General features: G+C 46.5%; 2 protein-coding genes across 8 annotated transcripts in view; one reads left to right on the top strand and one right to left on the bottom strand.

Annotated features, from left to right (window-relative positions):
* Nucleotides 1–11,078, top strand: part of MYH10 (myosin heavy chain 10) — a 121,513-nt gene extending 110,435 nt beyond the window's left edge. For all 3 annotated transcript variants that reach the window (XM_055406721.2, XM_055406712.2, XM_055406732.2), the window contains exons 35-41: nt 4,342–4,470; nt 4,821–4,909; nt 5,671–5,794; nt 5,869–6,077; nt 7,418–7,526; nt 8,654–8,826; nt 9,502–11,078. In XM_055406721.2, the coding sequence (XP_055262696.1) occupies nt 4,342–4,470; nt 4,821–4,909; nt 5,671–5,794; nt 5,869–6,077; nt 7,418–7,526; nt 8,654–8,826; nt 9,502–9,646 (978 nt within the window). In that variant the 3' untranslated portion in view covers nt 9,647–11,078. The remainder of the gene's footprint in view (nt 1–4,341; nt 4,471–4,820; nt 4,910–5,670; nt 5,795–5,868; nt 6,078–7,417; nt 7,527–8,653; nt 8,827–9,501) is intronic.
* Nucleotides 11,079–18,358: 7,280 nt separating this feature from the next.
* NDEL1 (nudE neurodevelopment protein 1 like 1) overlaps nt 18,359–22,496 on the bottom strand; it is a 47,292-nt gene continuing 43,154 nt past the window's right edge. For 3 of the 5 annotated variants that reach the window (XM_055406787.2, XM_088828888.1, XM_055406796.2), the window contains exon 10: nt 19,601–22,001. In XM_055406787.2, coding sequence (XP_055262762.2) covers nt 21,358–22,001 — 644 coding nt within the window. In that variant the 3' untranslated portion in view covers nt 19,601–21,357. The other 2 variants (XM_055406809.2, XM_055406802.2) reach the window with 1 other exon arrangement.

The following is a 22,496-nucleotide window of genomic DNA, read 5'->3' as shown; positions in this document are numbered from 1 at the left end:
GGGCCATGAGCCGCTCCTGGGGTTAGGGGGACACGGCAGGCCCACCTGCAGCGTGGTCTTGCAGAAGCAGTCGTTGAGCAGCTCCATGGTTGCTCTGCTCCTCCTCCAGCTGCACCTTTCTGTCCAATCACTTTAGCTACTCAGATGGCTTGCCAGTTTTCACTGTCACAGTGACAAAGTGCTTTCTGTAGTAACTTGCTGTATTGGCAGGATGTGATGGGCTGTCTCGTACAAGGACACACTTCTTTGGAGGGAAAGACAAAAGCTTTAGAAAATTTCCATTCCTTTGGCCTTGGTGATTCTGCATCTTCCATTCTCTGGATTATCTATTCACTCCCTCAGTGGTACTGTTTTACAGTGCAAAAGTTTTTTATTTTGATGGAGTTCAGATTTTTTCTTTTGTTTCTTCTGTTTTTACTATTTATGAAGCCACTACCTTCAGTCCTGATCCTGAAGATTTAGTCCTGTGTTTTCTCTCCTAAGAGTTTCATGCAGTCCATGGGGTTAGAGAGTCAGACATGACTGAAGAGTTTTATACTTCTGGCTCTTTCTAAATCCATTTTAATTTTTATTATGTAGTTCGACATATGAAACCAATTTCATTCTTTGGGATATGGATATTCAATTGTCCCAGCACCACTTGTTAAAAAGATTTTCCCCATTGAAATTATCTTGGGCTTCTTATCAGAAATCAGCTGATCACAGACTTGTATCTATTTCTGGACTCAGTTCTATTCCTTGATCTCTGTCTGTCCTTCAGCCAGGACCACACAGTCCTGATTACCGTGGCTTTACAGGTTTTGCACTTGGGAAGTATGACTTCTCCAACTTTGTTTTTTTCATGACTGCTATTCTGGGCTCCTTGCAATTCCATTTAGGATCAGCTTGTCAGTTTCTGCCCCCGCCTCCCCTAAGCCAGCTTGTATTCTTATTCTACGTTGACTCGGTAGATCAATTTGGAGAGTATTACCATCCTCACAAAGGTATTGAGTTTTCCATGAACATGGTCCAGGAACATGGCTGTCAGTCCATTTAGCTATTTCATTTTTTTCTATGATACTTTATTTTAGTTTCTGGTGTACAAGTCTTATACATTAGCTAAATTTTACCCTTTTGATGCTAAGTGTAGCTTCTTTCTTAATATTTACAGTGTTTATAGTTAGTGTGCTGAATTTCAATTATTTTTGTACAGTTGTCCCTCAGTGTCTGAGAGGGATTGGTTCTAGGACCAACCCCTCCGCCCCCATGGATACCAAAATCCTCTGATGCTTAAGTTCCTGATATAAAATGGTGTATTACCTGTGAACATCTTCTCATATACTTTAAATCATCTCTAGTTTACTCATAACAACCTGATACAAGGTAATGGTTGCCCACGTGGCAAATTCAAGTTTTGCTTTTTAAAATTTTCTTGAAATGTTTTTCCCCCTGAATATTTTTGATCCACTGTTGGTTGAATCCATGGGTGTGGTATCTTCTATCTCCCTGTCTTGGCCTAAATGCTTTGACTAGCATCTCCATTACATTGTTATACAGAAATGGCAAGGGCAAACATCCTTGTCTCATTGCTTATTGTAGAGAAAAGCATTCAGTCTTTGGCCATTAAGTATATTAGTTTTTCATTGATTCCCTTTATCAGGGTTGGGAAGTTTTCACTTTGTAAGTGTTTTTATTTTTATTTTTCCAGTTTTTTTTTTTTTTTTTTGAAATTTTAATTGGAGGCTAATTATAATACTGTGGTGGTTTTTGCCATACACTCACATGAATCAGCCATGGGTGTACATGTGTTCCCCATCCTGACCCTCCCTCCCCATTCCCATCCCTCAGGGTCATCCCAGTGCAACCAGCCCTGAGCACCCTGTCTCATGCATCGAACCTGGACTGGCGATCTGTTTCACATGTGATAATATACATGTTTCAATGCTATTCTCTCAAATTACCCCACCCTCGCCTTCTCCCACAGAGTCCAAAAGTCTGTTCTTTACATCTGTGTCTCTTTTGCCATCTCTCATATAGGGTCATCGTTACCATCTTTCTAAATTCCATATATATGCATTAATATATTGGTGTTTTTCTTTCTGACTGACTTCATTCTATAGGCTCCAGTTTCATCCACCTCATTAGAACCGATTCAAATGCATTATTTTTAATAGCTGAGTAATATTCCATTGTGTATATGTACCACAGCTTTCTTATCCGTTCGTCTGCCAATGGACATCCAGGTTGCTTCCATGTCCTGGCTGTTGTAAACTGTGCTGCGATGAACATTGGGGTATACGTGTCTTTTTCAATTCTGGTTTCCTCGGTGTGTATGCCCAGTAGTGGGATTGCTGGGTCGTATGGCAGTTATATTTCCAGTTTTTTTTAAGGAATCTCCACACTGTTCTCCATAGTGGCTGTACTAGTTTGCATTCCCACCAACAAGGGAACCAAAGGGTTCCCTTTTCTCCACACCTTCACCAGCATTTATTGTTTGTAGACTTTTTGATAGCAGCCATTCTGACTGGCGTAAGATGGTACCTCATTGTGGTTTTGATTTGCATTTCTCTGATAGTGATGTTGAGCATCTTTTCATGTGTGTTAGCCATCTGTATGTCTTCTTTGGAGAAATATGTTTAGTTCTTTGGCCCATTTTTTGATTGGGTCGTTTATTTTTCTGGAATTGAGCTGCAGGAGTTGCTTGTATATTTTTGAGATTAATTTTTTGTCAGTTGCTTCATTTGCTCTTATTTTCTCCCATTCTGAAGGCTGTCTTGCTTACCGTTTTCTTTGTTGTGCAAAAGCTTTTAAGCTTTTAAGTTTAATTAGGTCCCATTTGTTTATTTTTGCTTTTATTTCCATTACTCTGAGAGGATCCTGCTTTGATTTACATCAGAGTGGTTTGCCTATGTTTTCCTCTAGGAGTTTTATAGTTTCTGGTCTTACATTTAGATCTTTAATCCATTTTGAGTTTATTTTTGTGTATGGTATTAGAAAGTGTTTTAGTTTCATTCTCTTACAAGTGGTTGACCAGTTTTCTCAGCACCACTTGTTAAAGAGATTGTCTTTTCTCCATTGTATATTCTTGCCTCCTTTGTCAAAGATACTGTGTCCATAGGTGCGTGGATTTATCTCTGGGCTTTCTATTTTGTTCCATTGATCTATGTTTCTCTTTGTGCCAGTACCATACTGTATTGATGACTGTTGCTTTGTAGTATAGCCTGAAGTCAGGCAGGTTGATTCTTCCAGTTCCATTCTTCTTTCTCAAGATTGCTTTGGCTATTCGAGGTTTTTCGTATTTCCATACAAATTGTGAAATTATTTGTTCTAGTTCTCTGAAAAATACCATTGGTAGCTTGATAGGGATTGCATTGACTCTATAGATTGCTTTGGATAGTATACTCATTTTCACTATATTGATTCTTCTGATCCATGAACATGGTATATTTCTCCATCTATTTATGTCATCTTTGATTTCTTTCATCAGTGTTTTATAGTTATATATAGGTCCATATATAGGTCTTTTGTTTCTTTAGGTAGATTTATTCCTAAGTATTTTATTCTTTTCATTGCAATGGTGAATGGAATTGTTTCCTTAATTTATCTGTTTTCTCATTGTTAGTGTATAGGAATCCTAGGGATTTCTGTGTATTAATTTTATATCCTTCAGCTTTACTATATTCATTGATTAGCTCTAGTAATTTTCTGGTGGAGTCTTTAGGGTTTTCTATGTAGAGGAGCATGTCATCTGCAAACAGTGAGTTTTACTTCTTTTCCAATCTGGATTCCTTTTATTTTTCTTCTCTGATTGCTACGGCTAAAACTTCCAAAACTATGTTGAATAGTAGTGGTGAGAGTGGGCATCCTTGTCTTGTCCTCCTGACTTTAGGGGAAATGCTTTCAATTTTTCACCATTGAGGATGATGTTTACTGTGGGTTTATCATATATGGCTTTTATTATATTGAGGTATGTTCCTTCTATGCCTGCTTTATGGAGGGTTTTTATCATAATTGGATATTGAATTTTGTCAAAGGTTTATTGTTTTTATACTGAAAGGTATTAGATTGCTTCTGTGTCAATTGAAGTGATCACATAGTTATGTTAATTCATTTCTGGATGTCAAATCAACCTTGAATTCCTCAGATAAATCCCACTTGGATGTTGATGGATCTTGTTGGTTTCTATTTTTTGAGGATTTTGCATCTATGTTCATGAAGGGTATTGACTTGAATGTTTTTTCATCACTTGTACATACTTTTATGTTTATAATAAATTCATATTTTATAATCTGGGGGGGAAAAGTATGTTTAAAAAACTAAGACTGAACACTACCCCAAAACTTTCCTCCTCCTTATGCTTAGGCTCAGATGAAGGACTACCAGCGTGAGTTAGAAGAAGCTCGTGCATCCCGGGATGAGATTTTTGCTCAATCCAAAGAGAGTGAGAAGAAACTGAAAAGCCTGGAAGCAGAAATCCTTCAGTTGCAGGAGGTTTGTGTGTTGTTTATTCATCTATTTGCTTAACAAATATTTGCCCTTGGAATTTCTCTAAGACCAAATAAGTACATTTCAGCGTTTCTGTAGCCAGAGTAATCTCACTGACCATTTTTAATATGGTGCTGGACCATCTTACTGCTTCACTTGGGCAAAGTGGTCCCATTTGATATTGTTCTACTTGACTAAAGACAGAGCGGTTGAATAGTATATTTCTCAAATCTGTTTACAATTTGAGGCACACTTGGTGCCTCGAGCAAGGTGGCAGCAGCCTACAGGCACTGTCAGACCTCACATTTGAGGAAACTTAGCAGCCAGAGCTTACATGACAATCTGAACTCACTCAGGAACTTGCCTCATCCGAGCGAGCCCGCCGACATGCTGAACAGGAGAGAGACGAGCTGGCGGACGAGATCGCCAACAGTGCCTCCGGCAAGTGAGTCTCCTGAACAGGTGGGAAGGGGCGGGTGTCTCACCGGTCCTCACAGGCACCATGTCGGCTACAGGAGTCATTTGGCATTGGGGAGTCAGTGGTTGGTTTGCTTTATCTGTTCAAAGTCTGGAAAGATGAGCACAGGATGCTGGGCCTTAGCCAACTGGCTGCAGCCCTGCCGGGTCACACCTCCCTGCACCAGTCACGTCCACACAGGTGTGCAGGAAGGGCCTTCAGAACCTATCTGGCCTCCACAGGTTGCACGGCCTTGCAGTGCAGGGCCTCACTTTCACATTCCTTAGGTCTCTTTCCCTCGACATATGTTTCATTGAAAGTCAGGTTTTGGGGTTTTTTTTTTTTTTACCATTAAGAGGTTGCTTTCTCCATTTAATGGCTGTCCTGTGGATCCATTGTGGTCATTTTCTAGTGTGCCATGGTGAGGAGCTGGCTTTGGATCTTGGTGCACTAGAGAAGCTAGGAACACCAGGATCTTTTTGCACTTTTAAAGCTGACACTGGCTGTGGAGCAAAGCTGGAGGGCTGCACAGCAATCCAGGAGCAAGATAGTAGGGCCTGGCTAGGTGGCAGGCCTGGGGATGGAGAGAAGTGGGCAGTGTGTTTGGAAGCAAAACCAACAGGACCTGGCGGACTGGGTCGGAGGAGGGGAAAGAGAAAAATTAAGAATGCTGCTCAGCTTGTGGCAGCACAGTGGGTGGAGGAGCCCTGGGGAGTTTTCCGTGCTGAGTGTCGCCGCCTCGGCTCCAGGTCTGCACTGCTGGACGAGAAGCGGCGTCTGGAGGCTCGGATCGCGCAGCTGGAGGAGGAGCTGGAGGAGGAGCAGAGCAACATGGAGCTGCTCAACGACCGCTTCCGCAAGACCACACTGCAGGTGGGCCTGCCCTGTCCCCTCACCCCAGGAGGGACTGTGCCATCCCCTGCACAACTGACCCATCTCCTCTTCAGGTGGACACGCTGAACACTGAGCTGGCGGCCGAGCGCAGCGCTGCCCAGAAGAGCGACAATGCACGCCAGCAGCTGGAGCGGCAGAACAAGGAACTGAAAGCCAAGCTGCAGGAGCTGGAGGGCGCTGTCAAGTCCAAGTTCAAGGCCACCATCTCTGCCCTGGAAGCCAAGATTGGGCAGCTGGAGGAGCAGCTTGAGCAGGAAGCCAAGTAAGAGGTTTTCAGTGCTGTAAGCCAAAGAAAGGTTTTTACAGTATCTCTGCTACAGACCAGGTCCAGGTTTATAGAGATGACACTAATGCCCTTGTCGCAGGGGGAGCTTTGCTGCTGGGGAAAGAATCACAAGGGCGCATATAACCGGAGAAGCTGGTGTGAGCCCTCAGGGAATACTGGGCTTGCCTGTCAGCTCTTCCCAGACTCAACTGAGGGCTAACCATGCTGTGTGTGCCCTGTGACTTCCTGGTGCCACAGTTTACATCTCTGCCCAAGGCTGAGCCCAAGTTCACGGCATCACATGAAATGCTACAGTATGTTGGCAGAGAAGATATGCAGTGTAACAAAAAAGACACGCTTTTAACCATTCTGAAATTTATGAGGAATTGCACAAAGCAGCTTTTTGGCAGGCATTTACATATCTATTAGAATAGAATCTCAGATGGCCAGAGCTGGAGCAGACTTTCAACTTCACCCTCTTATTGAGGAGCTTGGGGGCCCAGAAACACAGCGTCTATGCCGAGTCCTCCCCGGCCTAGCATCCGAAACTATGTCCCCCTGCTCTCAAATGTAACAGCTTAGGGTTTGTTTGTTGTTAGTTGTAATTAACATGACTTGGCCCTTTCAGCTGACTCCTTCCTATCCATTTTTGCATAATATTTGTGTAGGAACAAAAGACCCTTTTGTGTTTTCAGTGGAGTTCTCCAAGTAAGTTAACTCTCCTTCCTTCACGTGGGACAGTGGAGGCCTGTCTAGAACATGGTGCCTTGATTCCTGCCTTAAGTGGGGAGAGTTCTTTCAGTGTTCACCTCCTCTAGCATCTTAGTAGGTACGTGCTAAGTTGCTTCAGTCATGTCCGACTCTTTGCGACCCTATGGACTAGCCTGCCGGGCTCCTGTGTCCGTGGGATTCTCCAGGCAAGAATACTGGAGTGGTCTGCCTTGCCCTCCTCCAGGGGATCTTAGTCAGTGGGAAGTAATTTTAAACTGAAACAGTAAATTGAGTTTTTTGTTTTCCAGGCTAAAATACAACCAACTAAGGTTTTTATTTCCAAAAACTCTATACTCGATGTAAGTGACCTTTGATCTTCAGAAGATCACTAAGGTGATAAATACCCATGCGTGAGGGAATAATGCAGGTGTTCTGCCTGTCAGCATTAGACTACGTTAAAGGCAATACATGATTCGACCAGAAGGGAGAAGTTTCTGGGCTCTGTTGATCATGATGATACAGGGGTCCTGAAAAGCACTCCAATGTGTGTCATCTTACAGAGAAAAGGACTTACAATGAAAATATTTTAAGAACTGTGAAAATGAGCATGGTGATCATTTTCACAGGGAAAGAGCCGCCGCCAATAAACTAGTCCGTCGTACCGAGAAGAAGCTGAAAGAAATCTTCATGCAGGTTGAAGATGAACGCCGCCATGCTGACCAGTATAAAGAACAGGTAAGGAGAGAAGGCATGTAAAGGGAACATGTCTTCCACCCTGAATGCTGTACAGGAACACAGATATAAGACCAGCCATGTTACATGCTGTTTCTTGTTCCTGCTGGTCACTCCTGGGTGCTGGGGATACAGAGGTGATTAGGATGCAGCCCCGCCCCACAATATATATTGAGAAGGGGTGGGCAAGAGCCTTGGGAAGGCTTGAAGTGGGGAGGCCTGAACTGATCTTAATTACCATGTTTCCTTCACTAGAGTGGACACTGTATGAGTGCAGAGATTTCTGCCTGTTTCACCCACTGTCATCTGAATCCCTAGAAAAGTTGGCATTTATTGCCAACTTTTATTGTAAAAGTAGTTGGCAGTTATTGAATGTTGGCTGGGTGGAGGGGCAGATGCAGGAGGTAGTGGGAAGGGAAGAAAAACGAGTGCATTGCAAATGGGACCCAAGTGGTCATCCTCGTCTGTGTCCAGGTGTCTGTTTCCTAAGTGTCAGGGCGTGTCAGCTCTGTACTGGCTGCAGCCTGGGGGGCTGTGCTCTCACTTGTCTGGGAGACCTGAGGATCCACTGCCTCTAGCCCAGACCCTCCCCTCCCCATCCCAGGGCCTAGCAACACTGAGAGCAGTTCTGGGTGGGTGTGAACTGGACCAGCAGAGTTTTGGCCAGTTTTCGTGGCTCAGGAGTGGGCGGCCTAGTGGCAGGCCAAGTTCTCACTTGGTTTTCCAGAGTGGCTTGGTACTTAGAATACTGACATGCCCATGTTGAAAGGAGGTGTAAAATGAACATACAATCTCCTGGGGGGGTGGAGACTGTCTGTGTTGCTGGCTCTGTTTTGCAGCAATAGCAGTTTCCTTTCATAATTCCATAGATCACTCATGTGAAGATGTCATTTTTCTGTAGAAAACTCAGGGATGAAAATTGGTTGTCAATTGTTTAAAAGTTTCCTTTAGCCTAATATGCTGTGTAGACACAGTTGTGCAGAGAATGGTAGGCTGTTCAAAAGGCCTCAGGCCGGGCCCTTGCATGTGCACACACGTGTGGCCAGCGGGGCAGAGGCTGAAACAGGACACAGCGATGCGAATTTGGATTCAGTGGTTTGGTTTGACTCGGTTCCTGTAACTTCCCCGAGATGGAGAAGGCCAATGCCAGGATGAAGCAGCTCAAACGGCAGCTGGAGGAAGCAGAGGAAGAAGCCACACGTGCCAATGCATCTCGGCGCAAACTCCAGCGGGAACTGGATGATGCCACTGAGGCCAACGAGGGCCTGAGCCGCGAGGTCAGCACCCTGAAGAACCGGCTGAGGTGAGTGGCTCCAGACACTGTTTTCTTGGCCATGTGTGCAGTCCTCCTTGGCACGTACCCATTCAGGACTCCTGACCATGGGTGGTCTGGAGAGCGGGGAAGCAACAGACCACTCAACTCAACTGACTCAGTGTTTACTCAGGGGCTGTGCAAATGCACGACTTGAGGCTTGCGTGCCAGCCCAGGAGTCTTTCCATGTCCCTCATGGGCGGGGGCAGCCTCTCCACGGCAGACTTGATACACCCCAGGACACAGGGAGCCAAGACTTCTCCCCAAAAGGACAGCTTAGCACAGGTGTGACCTTGGGCTGGAGCCTGTCTGCCCTGCTCGTACGCTAAGAGTGGTGTTGACATTGATAAAGGGTGTAAAAAGACCAGCAGAGACCTTAGGAGGCCCACAAAGCCTGCACAGAGCATTTCCTCTCCATCTGCCCTTTGGGGAGCAGCTGGCCGGGGATGAGCCGGTGGTGCTTTCCTCACTGTGTCTGGGAGGGACAGCAGGGGCCAGCCACCACGCCCCCCAGGATGATGCTCAGCAGGTGGCAGCGGTGGCTAAGCACAGAGCCCTTCTGACTTCCCCACCACCCCAGGGGCTGTGTCCTGGGCAGGGAGGTTTGAGTCCTCAGGTGGTTCAACAACTTGGCGGCCACGTGTACCTGCTTTCTGTTCCCTCCAGGCGAGGCGGCCCGATCAGCTTCTCCTCCAGCCGATCAGGCCGGCGCCAGCTGCACATTGAGGGCGCATCCCTGGAGCTGTCAGACGATGACACAGAAAGTAAGACCAGTGACATCAACGAGACGCAGCCGCCGCAGTCCGAGTAAGTCCAAGGAAGCCAGAGGAGGCAATACCGTGGGACATGCAGGAAGTCACCGGCGCCCCCACCTCGGGGCCTCCTGCAGATCTGGGGAACCAGCGAGCTGCGAGACTCCTTCCTGAGAGATCAACTGTGTCTTAAGGCCTCATGGCCTACACACACGTCTCCTGCTTCAGATTTAGGTACAATTGCTCCCCTTTTTATATATATATACACAAAACCTACACATATTAAACAGAGCGCCTCACCATTGCATCTATTTTCCATATATCCACCAAGAGACCATTTTATAATACATGTTAAGAGAACCCTTTTTCGAACAAACTCCAGACCCGCTGCCAGTCGCTGGGTCATGGGGCCGCCTAGCGGTTGCCGCCCTGTCGCTCTGCATGCTCTGTGGTACAGACAGCTACCTTAGTTCTGTGTTCACGTGGCCCCTGCCTCCGCAGCCACATCAAGTCCCTTAGAACGTTGTGGAACCTAAACTGCACCTGTAGCTCTCATTTTCTTCAGATAATGATTTGACACTATTTCAGTGCGCAAACTGTGAAAGGGACTTCAGCAAGATGGGGGGTGGGTTGGGGGAAGCAGCATCCGTGGGGGTTGCAGTACCCCTCTCCATCAAGTCCTGGGGTCCCAGCATCTCTTCACGTGAACTGTTTTCGGCCAGGGAACAATAGCCACGATGCAGCTGAGGCCCAGGGGCAGCCATCACGGTGACTTCTAGATGGCCTGCTCCTCGCAGCCACAGGCCCCCCAGAGCAGAAGCTAGGGGGAACACCCTTCCTCGCCAGCCAGGCTCTCATGCTGACCTTGCAAATTCAGCCGCTGCTTTGAGCCCAAAATGGGAAGATTGGTTTTGTGTCCGAGACTTGTTCAAGTCTGTCAGTGAGGGGGACAGCACCTCGGGAACAGAGGCCACCCACCTGAATGTTGACATGCCAGTGGATGACTCCTTTTTCATTTCTCCCTCCCCATCCCCTCGGGACAGTGTTACAGTAAACATTTAGCATTCTGTTTTGGGTTGATAGTTAATCAAACTGACATTACAGAAAGTGCCTTAGACACTACAGTACTAAGACAATGTTAAATATATTATTTGCCTCTGTAACAATTTAATGTATTAAGTTTTGACTGTGCTTCATATCATGTACCTCTCTAGTCAAAGTGGTATTATAAACATTCAGTGACAATGAATCAGTGTTAATTATAAATCCTTGATCCTCTGCAACGTGCTTGAAAACACAAACCTTTTGGGTTAAAAGCTTTAACATCTGTTGGGAAGAATTTGTCATGTGGGTTTGGAATCTTTGATTTTTCCCCCTTTATGAATTGTACTGGCTGTTGACCACCAGACACCTGACTGCAAATATCTTTTCTTGTATTCCCATATTTCTAGACAATGATTTTTGTAAGACAATAAATTTATTCATTATAGATATTTACGCCTGCTCTGTTTACTTGGAGGAAAAAGCACCCGTGGAGAATAAACAGACCTCAATAAACAAGAATAATCATGTGAATGTGCAATCTGTTTTCTCACCTTCTGTTCTCGATTCCCCACCTGTGATGTGCTTGCAGGTTGGACGCTACATAGACTTACAGTGCTGATAGCCAGGCCGCTTGTTCTGAGGGCACCGCATGCCTAGAAACTGTCAGGTGACAAACGAGTTCTCCAGGCAGGCTGGCGGCTGTCCTGCTCTCTCAATGAGCGGTCCAGGAGTGGGGGATGAAGTCTCAAGGAGGGTTTCAGTGTCCAATCAATGAAGCCCATTACTGGATTAGAGTATTTCAAGAGGCCCAAGAAGTTTCAGATTATTTTCAGGCAGGATGCACATTAAAAATGCTTTTGGGAGGATTCGGTGGTGAGATTCACGGGCAGCTGTGGGCCAGGTAGGATGGGTCGGCGAGAAAGTTAGGGGAACACAGTCATGTAGCCATGCTGGAGTTTTTTTATGATATGCTCAAGTTAGGCTGGTTCCAGTGGTCTGAAGTACACACTGAAGCTGCTTGGCAGTTGTGAGGATGTGAAAAATGGGCTGAAGTGTTCCCTTTCTCAAAATTGTCACAGGAGAAAAGGTGAGTTGCACTTACCGTCTCTCATGTGCGTTCTCACCCTTGCTTTTCGCATCTCAGTCCAAGGGTTTGTGGAATTCAGAGGCTTTTCTGAAAATGAATCTTTCTCTGCTAGCTGGTTAAACTGGTGTTCACGTCATACTGTCCCAACTCAGGAGAAACATGACCTACATGAACAGATTCCAATTCCTGATTCCACAAAGATGCTAACTAGACAGGACCTTTCTTCACTAAACCAACCACTGCTTCATAGTCTGAGGTTATTCATGAAACACTTACACTACAGCTGGAAGCTGGGCTCTGGGCATGTCAAAGACAAAGCTGGCCAGCGCCCAGCCACGGGCATATGGTCCGATGTGAGGAGGGGTTCTAGAATGTGTGGAGAAGCCTTAGCCTTTTGTGGAATGCAGTCTAGATGAGCTCTCTTAGGATTTTAACTTGGTCACATACACTTTAAATGCTCTGTCTGCCCTTGCCTAAGATGCAGACACTCTAGAAGATTTACTTTACTAGGAATAACATACCTGTTTCCAGCCTGCCTATCCTAGGCATGCTGACATCAGGAAGATGAGCACCCTTTCTGTCACCAACCTTCCCCCTTCCTGGAAACCTCAACTATGGTGAAATGAGGTGGAACCAAATTCTTAACAACCAGCCTTCCCTATGGCTCTGGGTATCACTGACTTATGTCCCTTTCCTCCTGAAGCCAATGTTGCTATGACAACAGACATGTTTATCAAGACAGTAAGAACCCACAGTTCAGATTCTAGGAACCACCTCTTCCTGCCCCACCCCTAAAATTAAAAAAAAAAAAAATAACAGCCCATAGGTTGGAATCTAGAAAGTGGACACAATGGCTCCTCACCCCCTAGTTCAGGCAGGCAGGCCTGAGGGAAGCCCATGGCTATGAGACCTGAGGGGAGTCCCCATCCACAGAGGTTTCCCAGTCCTGGCCCCGAGAGCTTTCCCAAATTCTGAGCATTTGCTGAAATGCTGCATCTGTGCACCAACAGGACCAACCAGGCAGTCTACTTCTTTGTGCAGCCACCCATCATTTGGGAATCTAGCAAATCATGTGAAATGTCTCATACAATCCTTTTCAGAAATGTAATACGAAACACTGATAAGGGTATATTGACATGATAATACCAGTTTCCAAAGAATGTTAACCCTAATTACAGCACCATGCACCACACGCACAAAGTATGATTACCGTAATTACAGCATCCATGTACATGCACAAAGTTATTACCGTAATTACAGCATCCATGTACCACACGCACAAAGTATGATTACCATAATTACAGCATCCATGTACCACAAGTACAAGTATGACCATGTCCCCAAGCCTTAAACCAAAGACTACAAACTCACATTTGATGCATTACAGCAGTGAGGCCTGTTTATTTTTTCACAGAAGCCCAATGATAGACTCCATGCCCACTAACTGTATGTCATGAAGCTTATTCAAGATGTAATGTGACATAATCAGACTATTAAACACTGGATCTGACTGGGACATCTGAGCAGAGTGCTGCCTGCATCAAGGACCATACAATATGGAAGCTGACATGCTCCTGTTCTCACGTGTATAAACACAATCACCTTCAGGAGGTGGCAGCTGTCATATGGTTGTCATTGCCTGACTCCTGGTGAGGTCATTAAAGCCCAGCATCAGATCTTGTAGTTAGAGTATCAGCAGCTTAGAAGAAAGTTCTGGAGCCAGCAGCGGAGCAGAGCTACACGGCCACTGCTCACCATGCCACAGAGGAAGACATTGCTCAGAAAAACATGGACAAGGACCACTTGGGTCAAGACACAATTCAGAACGTCGGAATTACAATGTGAAGTCTAGGAGTATGTCTCACATTTTTCTTTCTGTACATGAATTAAATAAGTGTGATATGATGAAAATCTGCATAAAGAAGTCTAGAAGGTCTCTTTAAATAAATACAAAGTCTTGGGGCTTTGCCAGTGGCTCAGTGGATAAGAATCTGCCTGCCAATGTAGGAGACAATGGGTTTGATCCCTGATCCAGGAAGATTCCAAATGCCGCGGAGCAGCAAAGCCCCCACTGAAACCTGAGCTCTACAGCCTGTGCTCTGCAACAGGAGAAGCCACCGCAATGAGAAGCCCACGCTCCACAACTGAAAAAAGCCCATGCAGCAACAAAGCACAGCCAAACATAAATTTAAATACAAAGTCTTAATAATAAGCATTTTCATAGTTACAACTGAACACTTTTCCTACTGCTTTACAAAATAAAGGTATGTCTTATAATTGCTGGCACTTCAGCATCTATGAAATACAGAACTCTCCTCACTAGGCAGCTCTGGGGTGGAACCTGAGGGCATCTGTGTGGTAAAATTTCCCCAAGGAGGCCTGTCACCTGGCAGGTCCAGGGAGCCCCTGCTTTGTGCTACTTACTCAGATCTCACAACTCCTAGCACATGTCTTCAATGAAAGAAAATCAGTCTCGTGACTTCAATTTTTAAAAAAAATTTGGGCCACTTTACAGGAAAATTTAGGATCCACAGGGTAAAACTAGTCCATCTTTTCACTTCACTTCTGTTTTAGAAAGCTGCAACTGCATGTTCATCGATTTTGTGTCCATTCCTTATTGATGCATGGATGAACACGACTTACAGGTCAGTGGCTCCGTGGTCGCTTGTCCAGCTGAGCGGTTATCCTAACCACTCAATTCCCCCACCAGCAGATGTTTCTATTAGTGCTACTGAGACTGACTTTGTTCTTACCACCAAAGAGGAGAAGTTGTTACAGCTTATCACACTGTTAGATTGAATCAAAACTTAGAGGGTAATTCAGGCTCTGAGCCTCATATGACATCACTGCTGATCCAGGCATGTGCCAGAAAACCTGCCCAGACCTGCCAGCCCAGCACCCTTATCCCAGGCCTCCGCCTGCAAACCATGATCCGGGCAGGATCTCCCCTATGTTAACAGGGGCAGCAAACTTGAAAATACCCTACAAGTGAACAAGTGAAACATCTGTTCAGCTTCCCTCGGTGAAGACTTCAGAGTTGACAGGAAACACTAACTCTTGTGGGTGCAGACAGGCGGCAGACTAAAGCATTACCTCACATGCATAACACAAACACCATAAGCTTTGTTCTGTTTTCAAAACTGGCCTCTTCACGTGCGCTATCTTACATAAGAAGCCTGTTACATTAATATAACTAGAGACTTTCCCTCCTTAAAATCAAAAAAAGGGGCTTCCCTGGTGGCTCGGTGGTAAACACTCTGCCCACCAATGGAAGAGGCACAAGTTCGATCCCTGATCTGGGAGGATCCCACATGCTGCAGAGCAACTAAGCCCATGTACCACAACTACTGAAGCCTGCACACCTTAGAGCTCGTGCACCACAATAAAGAGTAACCCTGCTCACCAACTAGAGAAAAGTTCATGAGCAGCAATAGAGACCCAGCACAGCCAAAAATAAAATTATAAAAAAAATTTTTAAGGGCTACTGTATTTTTTGCCTGGAGAATCCCATGGACAGAGGAGCCTGGTGGGCTACAGTCCACAGGTCTCAAAGAGTAGGACACAACTGAGTGACTAACACACACACACATCCCCGTATATCGTATTTTTAACAGCCACGGGACCAGTTTTCAGATAAGATGCTGTAAGTCACAGGAACATGATTTGCAAAGATGCCTCCTGCCTCCACTCTCATTTGTTTTTAAAAATCAAGTAACATTTATATTTTAAAGGCCAAGCTAGTGCCCTTAATTTGCTTCAAACTTTGAGGCAGATACAGAAAGAAAAACCACCCATGAAGTAAAAGAACATAGAAAAGACTCATCTTAGCATCCTTTGCGCAAACAATGCAAACAACTGACAGTCTGGGCCCATCTCCCTCGGGGCCTGTTCCCACCAGCGGCCAGGCTGGATATTCCCTGGCTACGGCTGTCTCTGAAGCCACTGCTCCACCCAAGGTAACGTCCTCATTTCCCCTTCCCCACAAGTGCCAGCTTCCACCATGGCTCTCAGAAGATGCTACTGGCAGCTCCAAGGCAGCCTCTGAGAGAAACAAAGCCAACACCAACTGACACAGGGAGAGGAGGTGCGTGGATGAGCCATAAGCCACTGAGCTCCTGCTGCCACCCCCTCGAGCATCATTTCCAAGTGTTCAGAATCAGCTCACCTCTTGAGACACAAGTCAGTCAAGACCAGCAAAGCCTCCAGTCTGATGAAGTGGTAAACATAGCAGAAAAGGACACTGGGCCCCTTTCCAAACCTGGCTTTCCCATGAACCAGCTGTGTGAGCTCAGGCTAGTCACCTAAACCCTGGGCCTGCTTTCCCTTCTGTAAACTGAGGAAAAACCAGCTCATCCCGCTCCCGGGTCCCAGTACATAGCTCTCCCTCGCCTCACTGGTGACTCCACACCCCAGCTCTGGCACCTAGCAGGACAACGACGTTTCAGGAGCAAGGGATGCGAATGAGTAGTGAGATGAAAATACCTGGAAGCAAGAAGCTGTCCTTGGCCACTGGGAAGCTCAGCCCCTCCACGCCCACGCGGGGGAGACCACCACATGGAACCAGCCCGGGGGAGGGCTCATTCCTAAAGGTTTCAGTGAGAGCCGCACACACACAATCGTGCAGTGCTGGGCGGTGGGGGGGGGGGGGGGGCCCACTCAGAGGAGATTAAGTAGAAAGGCAAACGATACACAGATCTTTCAGACCAGGTAGCAAAGGCTCTATGTGAGCATGTACAAAAGCAGCATCATGAGCCAGATACAAACAGTCACTGATTTACAATGGTCTGACCTAAAGATTTTTTGACTCTACCATGATGCAAAAGTAAAACACTCAATAGAAACCACACTTTGAATTTTAAATATTCATCTTCTCCCAGGCTAGTGATACACGGTGCGATCCTCTCACACAACATTGGCAGGGCAATTCGCAGTCAGCCACATGATAGATAATGACAACAACAGTTCTGCACCCAGATGACCATTCCATTTTTCACTTTCAGTATTCAATCAATCATATACGACAGTCAACACTTTATTATCAGGCTTTGTATTAGATGATTTTGCCCAATCGGAGGCTAATTCAAATGTTCTGAGCATGTTTAAGGTAGACAGGGCTAAGCTGTGATGGTCAGGGGGTTAGATGTAGTAAATGCATTTTCAATTTACAATGGATGGATTTATCAGAACATTGTCCCACTATAAGTGGAAGACGACCTGGAAAGCTGAAAGAAGCCCAGGGAATCAAGCAGCTTCCTCAGGGGGTCATATGCCAGTTGTAACAAAACCAGAACTTCAAGGGAGTTCCCACTCCACTCCCACAAAGTAAGTCAGGCAGCCTACTCCATCATGCTTTCATGGACCTGGCCTGTGCTCTCCTGGACCCAAAGCAAAAGTGGACATTAGAGAACAACACACAGGCCCCACTCCCAGTCGTTGCCTGAATAACAACTGACAGAGCCATCTGGTGAGATGATCCCAGGAGTCCACAGCTGGGGAGGAACTGAGACATCGCTGGGGAGCCAGGGACAAGGATTCAAACTCCAGAACTCATCTTCACTTTAACTAGAGCAGCACTGTGTGCTGTGCTTTAGATCTGGGGCTCCTGCATAGAAACAGAGGTCTGACAGCTCTGACTTCATCAAGCCCTTCCATGATGGCCGGAAGAGAAGGTGAGAGACTACCCATTGGTGAGAGGCTTGGAGTTCTCAACTCTCAGCCAGCAGGGCCGGGCAGAGCACACACACGAGAGGGAGCCTCTCTCAGGGGTCAGCTTATGACAAAATCTCCAGGGACAACCCAGAGAAGCTATTCCTGCTGGCGAACTGACAGACAAAAAAATGTTAATGTATCCTACACCTCAATGTTTATTCACTTAGAAACTGGAATCACTTAGTTTTCATTTACATATAGTTTTAAAATGACAAAAACGAAAAAAAAAATAAAATGACAAAAACGATTCTGTTTATGCTCTTTGTTATAAGCAAGACCCAGAATCTGACACAGTCGTACAGACCCCCAGAGTTTACTTGTTCCTCAAGTCCCATCAAGGGATGAGGAGAGAAGCCCAGACCCAAGTAACCTCTTACCCCAGAATACCAGCACGTTTTGTGAAAGGCAGCCCAACAAGAGGACCAGTCTCCTAGACCCATTGCAGTTACTCCAGGACTCAGCAAGTCGACTCCTTCAAAGTCCAGGCCCTTCCTCCCAGAGGTCCACATGGGGCCGGGGCCATGCTCAGGCTGCTCCCAGAAATCACAGCTAAGAACAGAAACCAGAACCCAGAGCCATCCTAAGGAATAAACTAGCCACAAGGATGTATGCACAACACAGGGAACACAGCCTATATTCTACAGTAACTACTAATGGAATATAACCTTTAAACACGGTGAACCACAATACTGTATACCTGTAATTTGTGTAAAATTGGACCATTTTTTAAAAAAAGATAAAAATCAGCATGAAGACATCCGCTCAGCACATCAGACACACCCCGAGGCTGCAAGAATTTTCTATGCCCGGTTCCATGGCTGTTGTACATCCTGTGTCCCATGTCAGAACGGAAGTGAACTTGGAACCCAGTTTTGCCACTCCGGCTCTTCTCTCGCAGGATGGCAGAAACCCAATAAAGCAACCTCAATCCTTTTTGTTTTTTTCTGTGAAATTTATTGTTTCCACATTAAAAGATTTTTTTCGAGGGGAAGTATTTTTTTTAACCACATGATGACCCTATACAGCTGCCCGGAGTAGGACACCATCGTAAGTCTTTAACATGCCATATGAGTTCTGAATAAATAAAAGCTACAAAGCCCAAGTTATATACAAATATCTTAGGCAATAATGTTTACAAACCTATGTACAATAAAACAAATGTAAACAGTAAATGCAGCATGAGAGTAATCAAAGGATGCACAGGGAGGACCACTTATGGTCAGTCTGCCCCCCGGAGCTGGTGCCAGCCGGCCCCTGGAATCAGGCCATGCAACCCTTCCTGACACAACGGGACAGGCCCTCCGGAGACAAAACAAAAGCACTCTGAAGATGTCATTTCACTGAAGGACCAGAGAGCTGCCGAGGAGGCGGCCACCGCCCCCTCCCCCAAGTCTGAGGCAGTGGAGGAGGAGACGGCAGGGCCCAGCCCTGAGAGCACCCAGGCCCCAAAGCTCCTGCTATCTCAGACGGGCCTTTGTGGCTGCTCGGGGAAGCAAGTCTACGGAATGGTAACTGAGAAAGTAAAACCAGAAGGTGCAGAAAATGCTCCCTAGTTCAGTGGCCTTCCTGACTCTTCGCCAGCCACAGGTCCAACCTGGGGGGATGGGGGGAACACATGATCATCAGCACTGGAGATGCTTGGCTGGGAGCTCAGGAGGAGACCAAAAGTTGACCTGATTTGGGGAAGAACTTCTAGAAGATCTGCAATGTCCTAAACACAACTAAATCCTATCAGTACAGCAGGGCGAGGCTAGGAGATGCTGTGATGGATGAATGGGTACTTCTGCATCCAGTGACCGAGTAATACACGCATGTATCACCTTGTGACCCACAAAAGTGCAATCATGTGAAACCAACGGCACTACGGCGAGAAGAGAAAATAGCCAGTATTGATATCGCGCAGAGTCCTGGGGCCGGACCTGGCCCAGCAGCCGCCACTGCATGCAGCCTGCCCTCTGCCAGCCGTGGGGAGGCAGGCGGAGGGGCACGATCTGGGCCCAGGGACCGAGGGGTGAGGCGTGGGTGTCCTGGTGCTTGGAGGGGGGCAGGAGCCCCCACCTGGAGGCTGGACACTCACACACTGAGTGGCAGCATACCCGGTGCTGACGACGGGCGCGAGGAGCCCAGACCAGGAGGAGGAGGAGCCGGGTCAAAGCCGTTTACTGCCCTGTGGGGGTGACCAGAGCGGAGAAGGGGAGGGGAAGAAAAAGAGACTGTCATTTAAAATCACTCGACACACAGCATAATTCATCTGCTCTCTACAACTATTCCTCTTCCTGGCCCCAAGGAGAATCCTGATGGCCCAAAGGAGAGTGAGGCATTGAGCACCCCGCAGTCCCACAGCAATGGGATGACTCTCTTCTCGGCAACCTCATCACACTGACCATGGTGGCTGCAGCCCTGACTCACTTCCCAACAGAGCAGGTTAAATGTCTACCAGTAGGGAACCAGCTAAAAAGAGTACAACTAGTGAAATATTACACGGCCCTTAAAAATACATTTCAGAGTTCTTAACAGCATGGAAAATTTTCCAAATGCAATTAATGCTAGCTGGAAAAAGCAGCAGGTTACCAAACTGGATATTCTCAACAATATGAAGAAAAAAATTAACAGCATACGTGCTGGGCTATAATCCCTTATGCTAGACATCGCTATCCACAGAGGTAAATCTAGAATGTGTCAGGATGCGGGCACGCTCATACACACACACTCACATATATCATAAAAGGAAAATTTAACAGTAGTTACTTTTCTTCCCTCTGAGTTGGTAAATTTTATCTACTACTTTGTACTTTTTTTGTTTTCCAAATCTCCTACAATGTACATGAATATCTCAAATAAGGGGGAGAAAAATAACTTTTTTAGATGGTTCAGCAAGCAAGCCAGATGGGGAGGCTTCTCTGCAGGCTCAGGAGACACCAGCCCTGCCCACACAAGTGCCCGCAGCCAGGACCCTGACCCACCCCAGCCACCCGGCAGTGCAGCCGCAGGAAGGCGTGAGGGAGTGAGTGCAAGGCCTGCAACCCCTCTCAGGAAGCCACTGCAGCCCTTCCATACTGAAAAACTTCCTAGGGAAATGGGACTCATTCACAGCCTGGGAGATGCAGCCAACTGCAAGGGGCCAGACTGCCCCACACGTGCCCATCGCTGTCCGCACCGGGCCTACTCATCTAAGGGGCCCAGGGAGATGAATATAGACTCATGGACAGAGATTCTCTTAAACAAAACACAGACACACATTTGCCACCAAGATGATGGTATCATACACTGCGGAGGTGAGGGTAATCTCATGGAGAAACAGGCATGCAAAAAGACTGAACTAATGACCCTTGACTACTCTGAAAAAAGTTCACATCTGAAGAAACTAACCTGAGTGTAGATTTTGAGTTGGAAATCAAGCCTCCCACACAGACCAAGAGCAATGGGAGGGGCTCTGACAAAGGTTCTCTCTCCCCACCTCAGCTATGCACACTCAGAATTTTCTCTTCTCTCTTTGGGCTGGGGAGGTCTGATCTTTGAGCTTCATCACATTTGAAAACTTGAAATCATCCCTCTCCATCCTCCCAAGACTAAGTGCCTGTGCCTCTTTTCTGGTGACAGAGACTCCATATGCCATTGTTACGCTCACAGAAGCAGCCATTTGTCTGTCATTTGTCTGCCTGGTCCCCGAGCCCCAATGCCTGCCTCTCCTAGAATCTCAGGGAGAACTAGGCAGCCTCACAAAGAGCTTCAGCCCTGAACACTAACCATCAGATTCCCAGCCTGTCAGAGCACGGCAGCAGGCAGGGCTAGAGACAGCCCCCAAAACTTGGCAGAAGGAAGCACTGCTGGGTGCTGAGAAGAACCTGACCCCTGTTCCACAGGGCAGGCAAAAGCAGCAAATTTGAGGATGGCTCCACATGTAGGTTTAGAACTGAGATTTCTGCATTCTCAAGCACAATGGTCCTTTAAGAATGTCAAGTTCATCCCCACTGTTATACTGCCAAGGAAATAAAAGTAGAAGGTCCACTGTTCACCAAGCTCACCCTGTGAGCCTGTCACTGGGGACCTGGGCCCACAACCTGCCTCCGCATAACCAGGCCAGCATCCTTTCCCAGCCTCCTCCCACCCAAGGACGTCCAAGAAACTCCATGGGCAACTGACTTGGTGCTCCCAATGCAGGTCAGCTCTAATAGGAAAAATACACAGTGCAATCCAAAATATGCAAAGAAACCAAGAAACTACGTAAGTAACTTCCCAGTGTGGCTGGAAATGGGAATTCTGACTTTGAAAGTTGGGTGGAAGAGAGAACAACAAGCCAGCAGGGTCCTCCCTAGGACCTGAGTAAAGAAGTAGTAAGTAAAAGACCAGAAGGAAGCTGAACCCAGAGGGAGAATTCTCAGTCTGCTCAAGTCCCTTGAGGGAACTGCAAAGTGTGCAATGAGGAAAGGTTTCTGAGAGAAGAAACACCTCCATACTCACCACATGTGGTCTCAGGGAGCAGCAAAAAAGCCGAAGGGAAATGTCCCAGTGGACAACACAGGACCGAACGGAGAAAGAACGGGCAAGGATGGAGATACAGATCTGGGAATCATCTATGTAAAAAGGGTTCCAGAAGCTATGAAATTTCATGATCTTACCATGAAAATATAGTTTAAGAGTCTGAAAAACAGAAAACCCAGCTAAGACAAGGAATGAAGGTCAGTTGTAAATGGCAAGAGAAGAACTAAAAGAAGGGTTTAGAAGCTGGTCAGGAGGACAATAAAATTAACACAATATAGATAAAGCCCGGGGACTAAATCTGCCAGAGCAAGGACAGTTCACCTGAAAGGGCAGGAAAGAAAAGGAACAGAGGTGCTACAGCTAGTTCAGGAGAGCAGACAGGCACACTCCAGACCCGTCCATCCAGTTAGGAGGAGAAATGGAAGCCCAGCGCAGCTCCAGTCCTCAGCCCAGGCTCTGCAGACTGAAACATACGTTTCTCAAAAGGAAGGTAGATTTTACACACATGTCCCCAGCTACCACTCCACTTTCCTGGGGAACACAAGCATGAGCACAGAGGAAAGGCCTCACACAGCCAAGAATCCACT

Source organism: Moschus berezovskii, chromosome 20 (assembly GCF_049115385.1).
Source record: "Moschus berezovskii isolate FMDL1 chromosome 20, NW_MosBer_1.0, whole genome shotgun sequence".
Taxonomy (NCBI): Eukaryota; Metazoa; Chordata; class Mammalia; order Artiodactyla; family Moschidae; genus Moschus; species Moschus berezovskii.
Note: the sequence above shows the minus strand (reverse complement) of the source record. Positions and strands in the feature narration are given on the sequence as shown.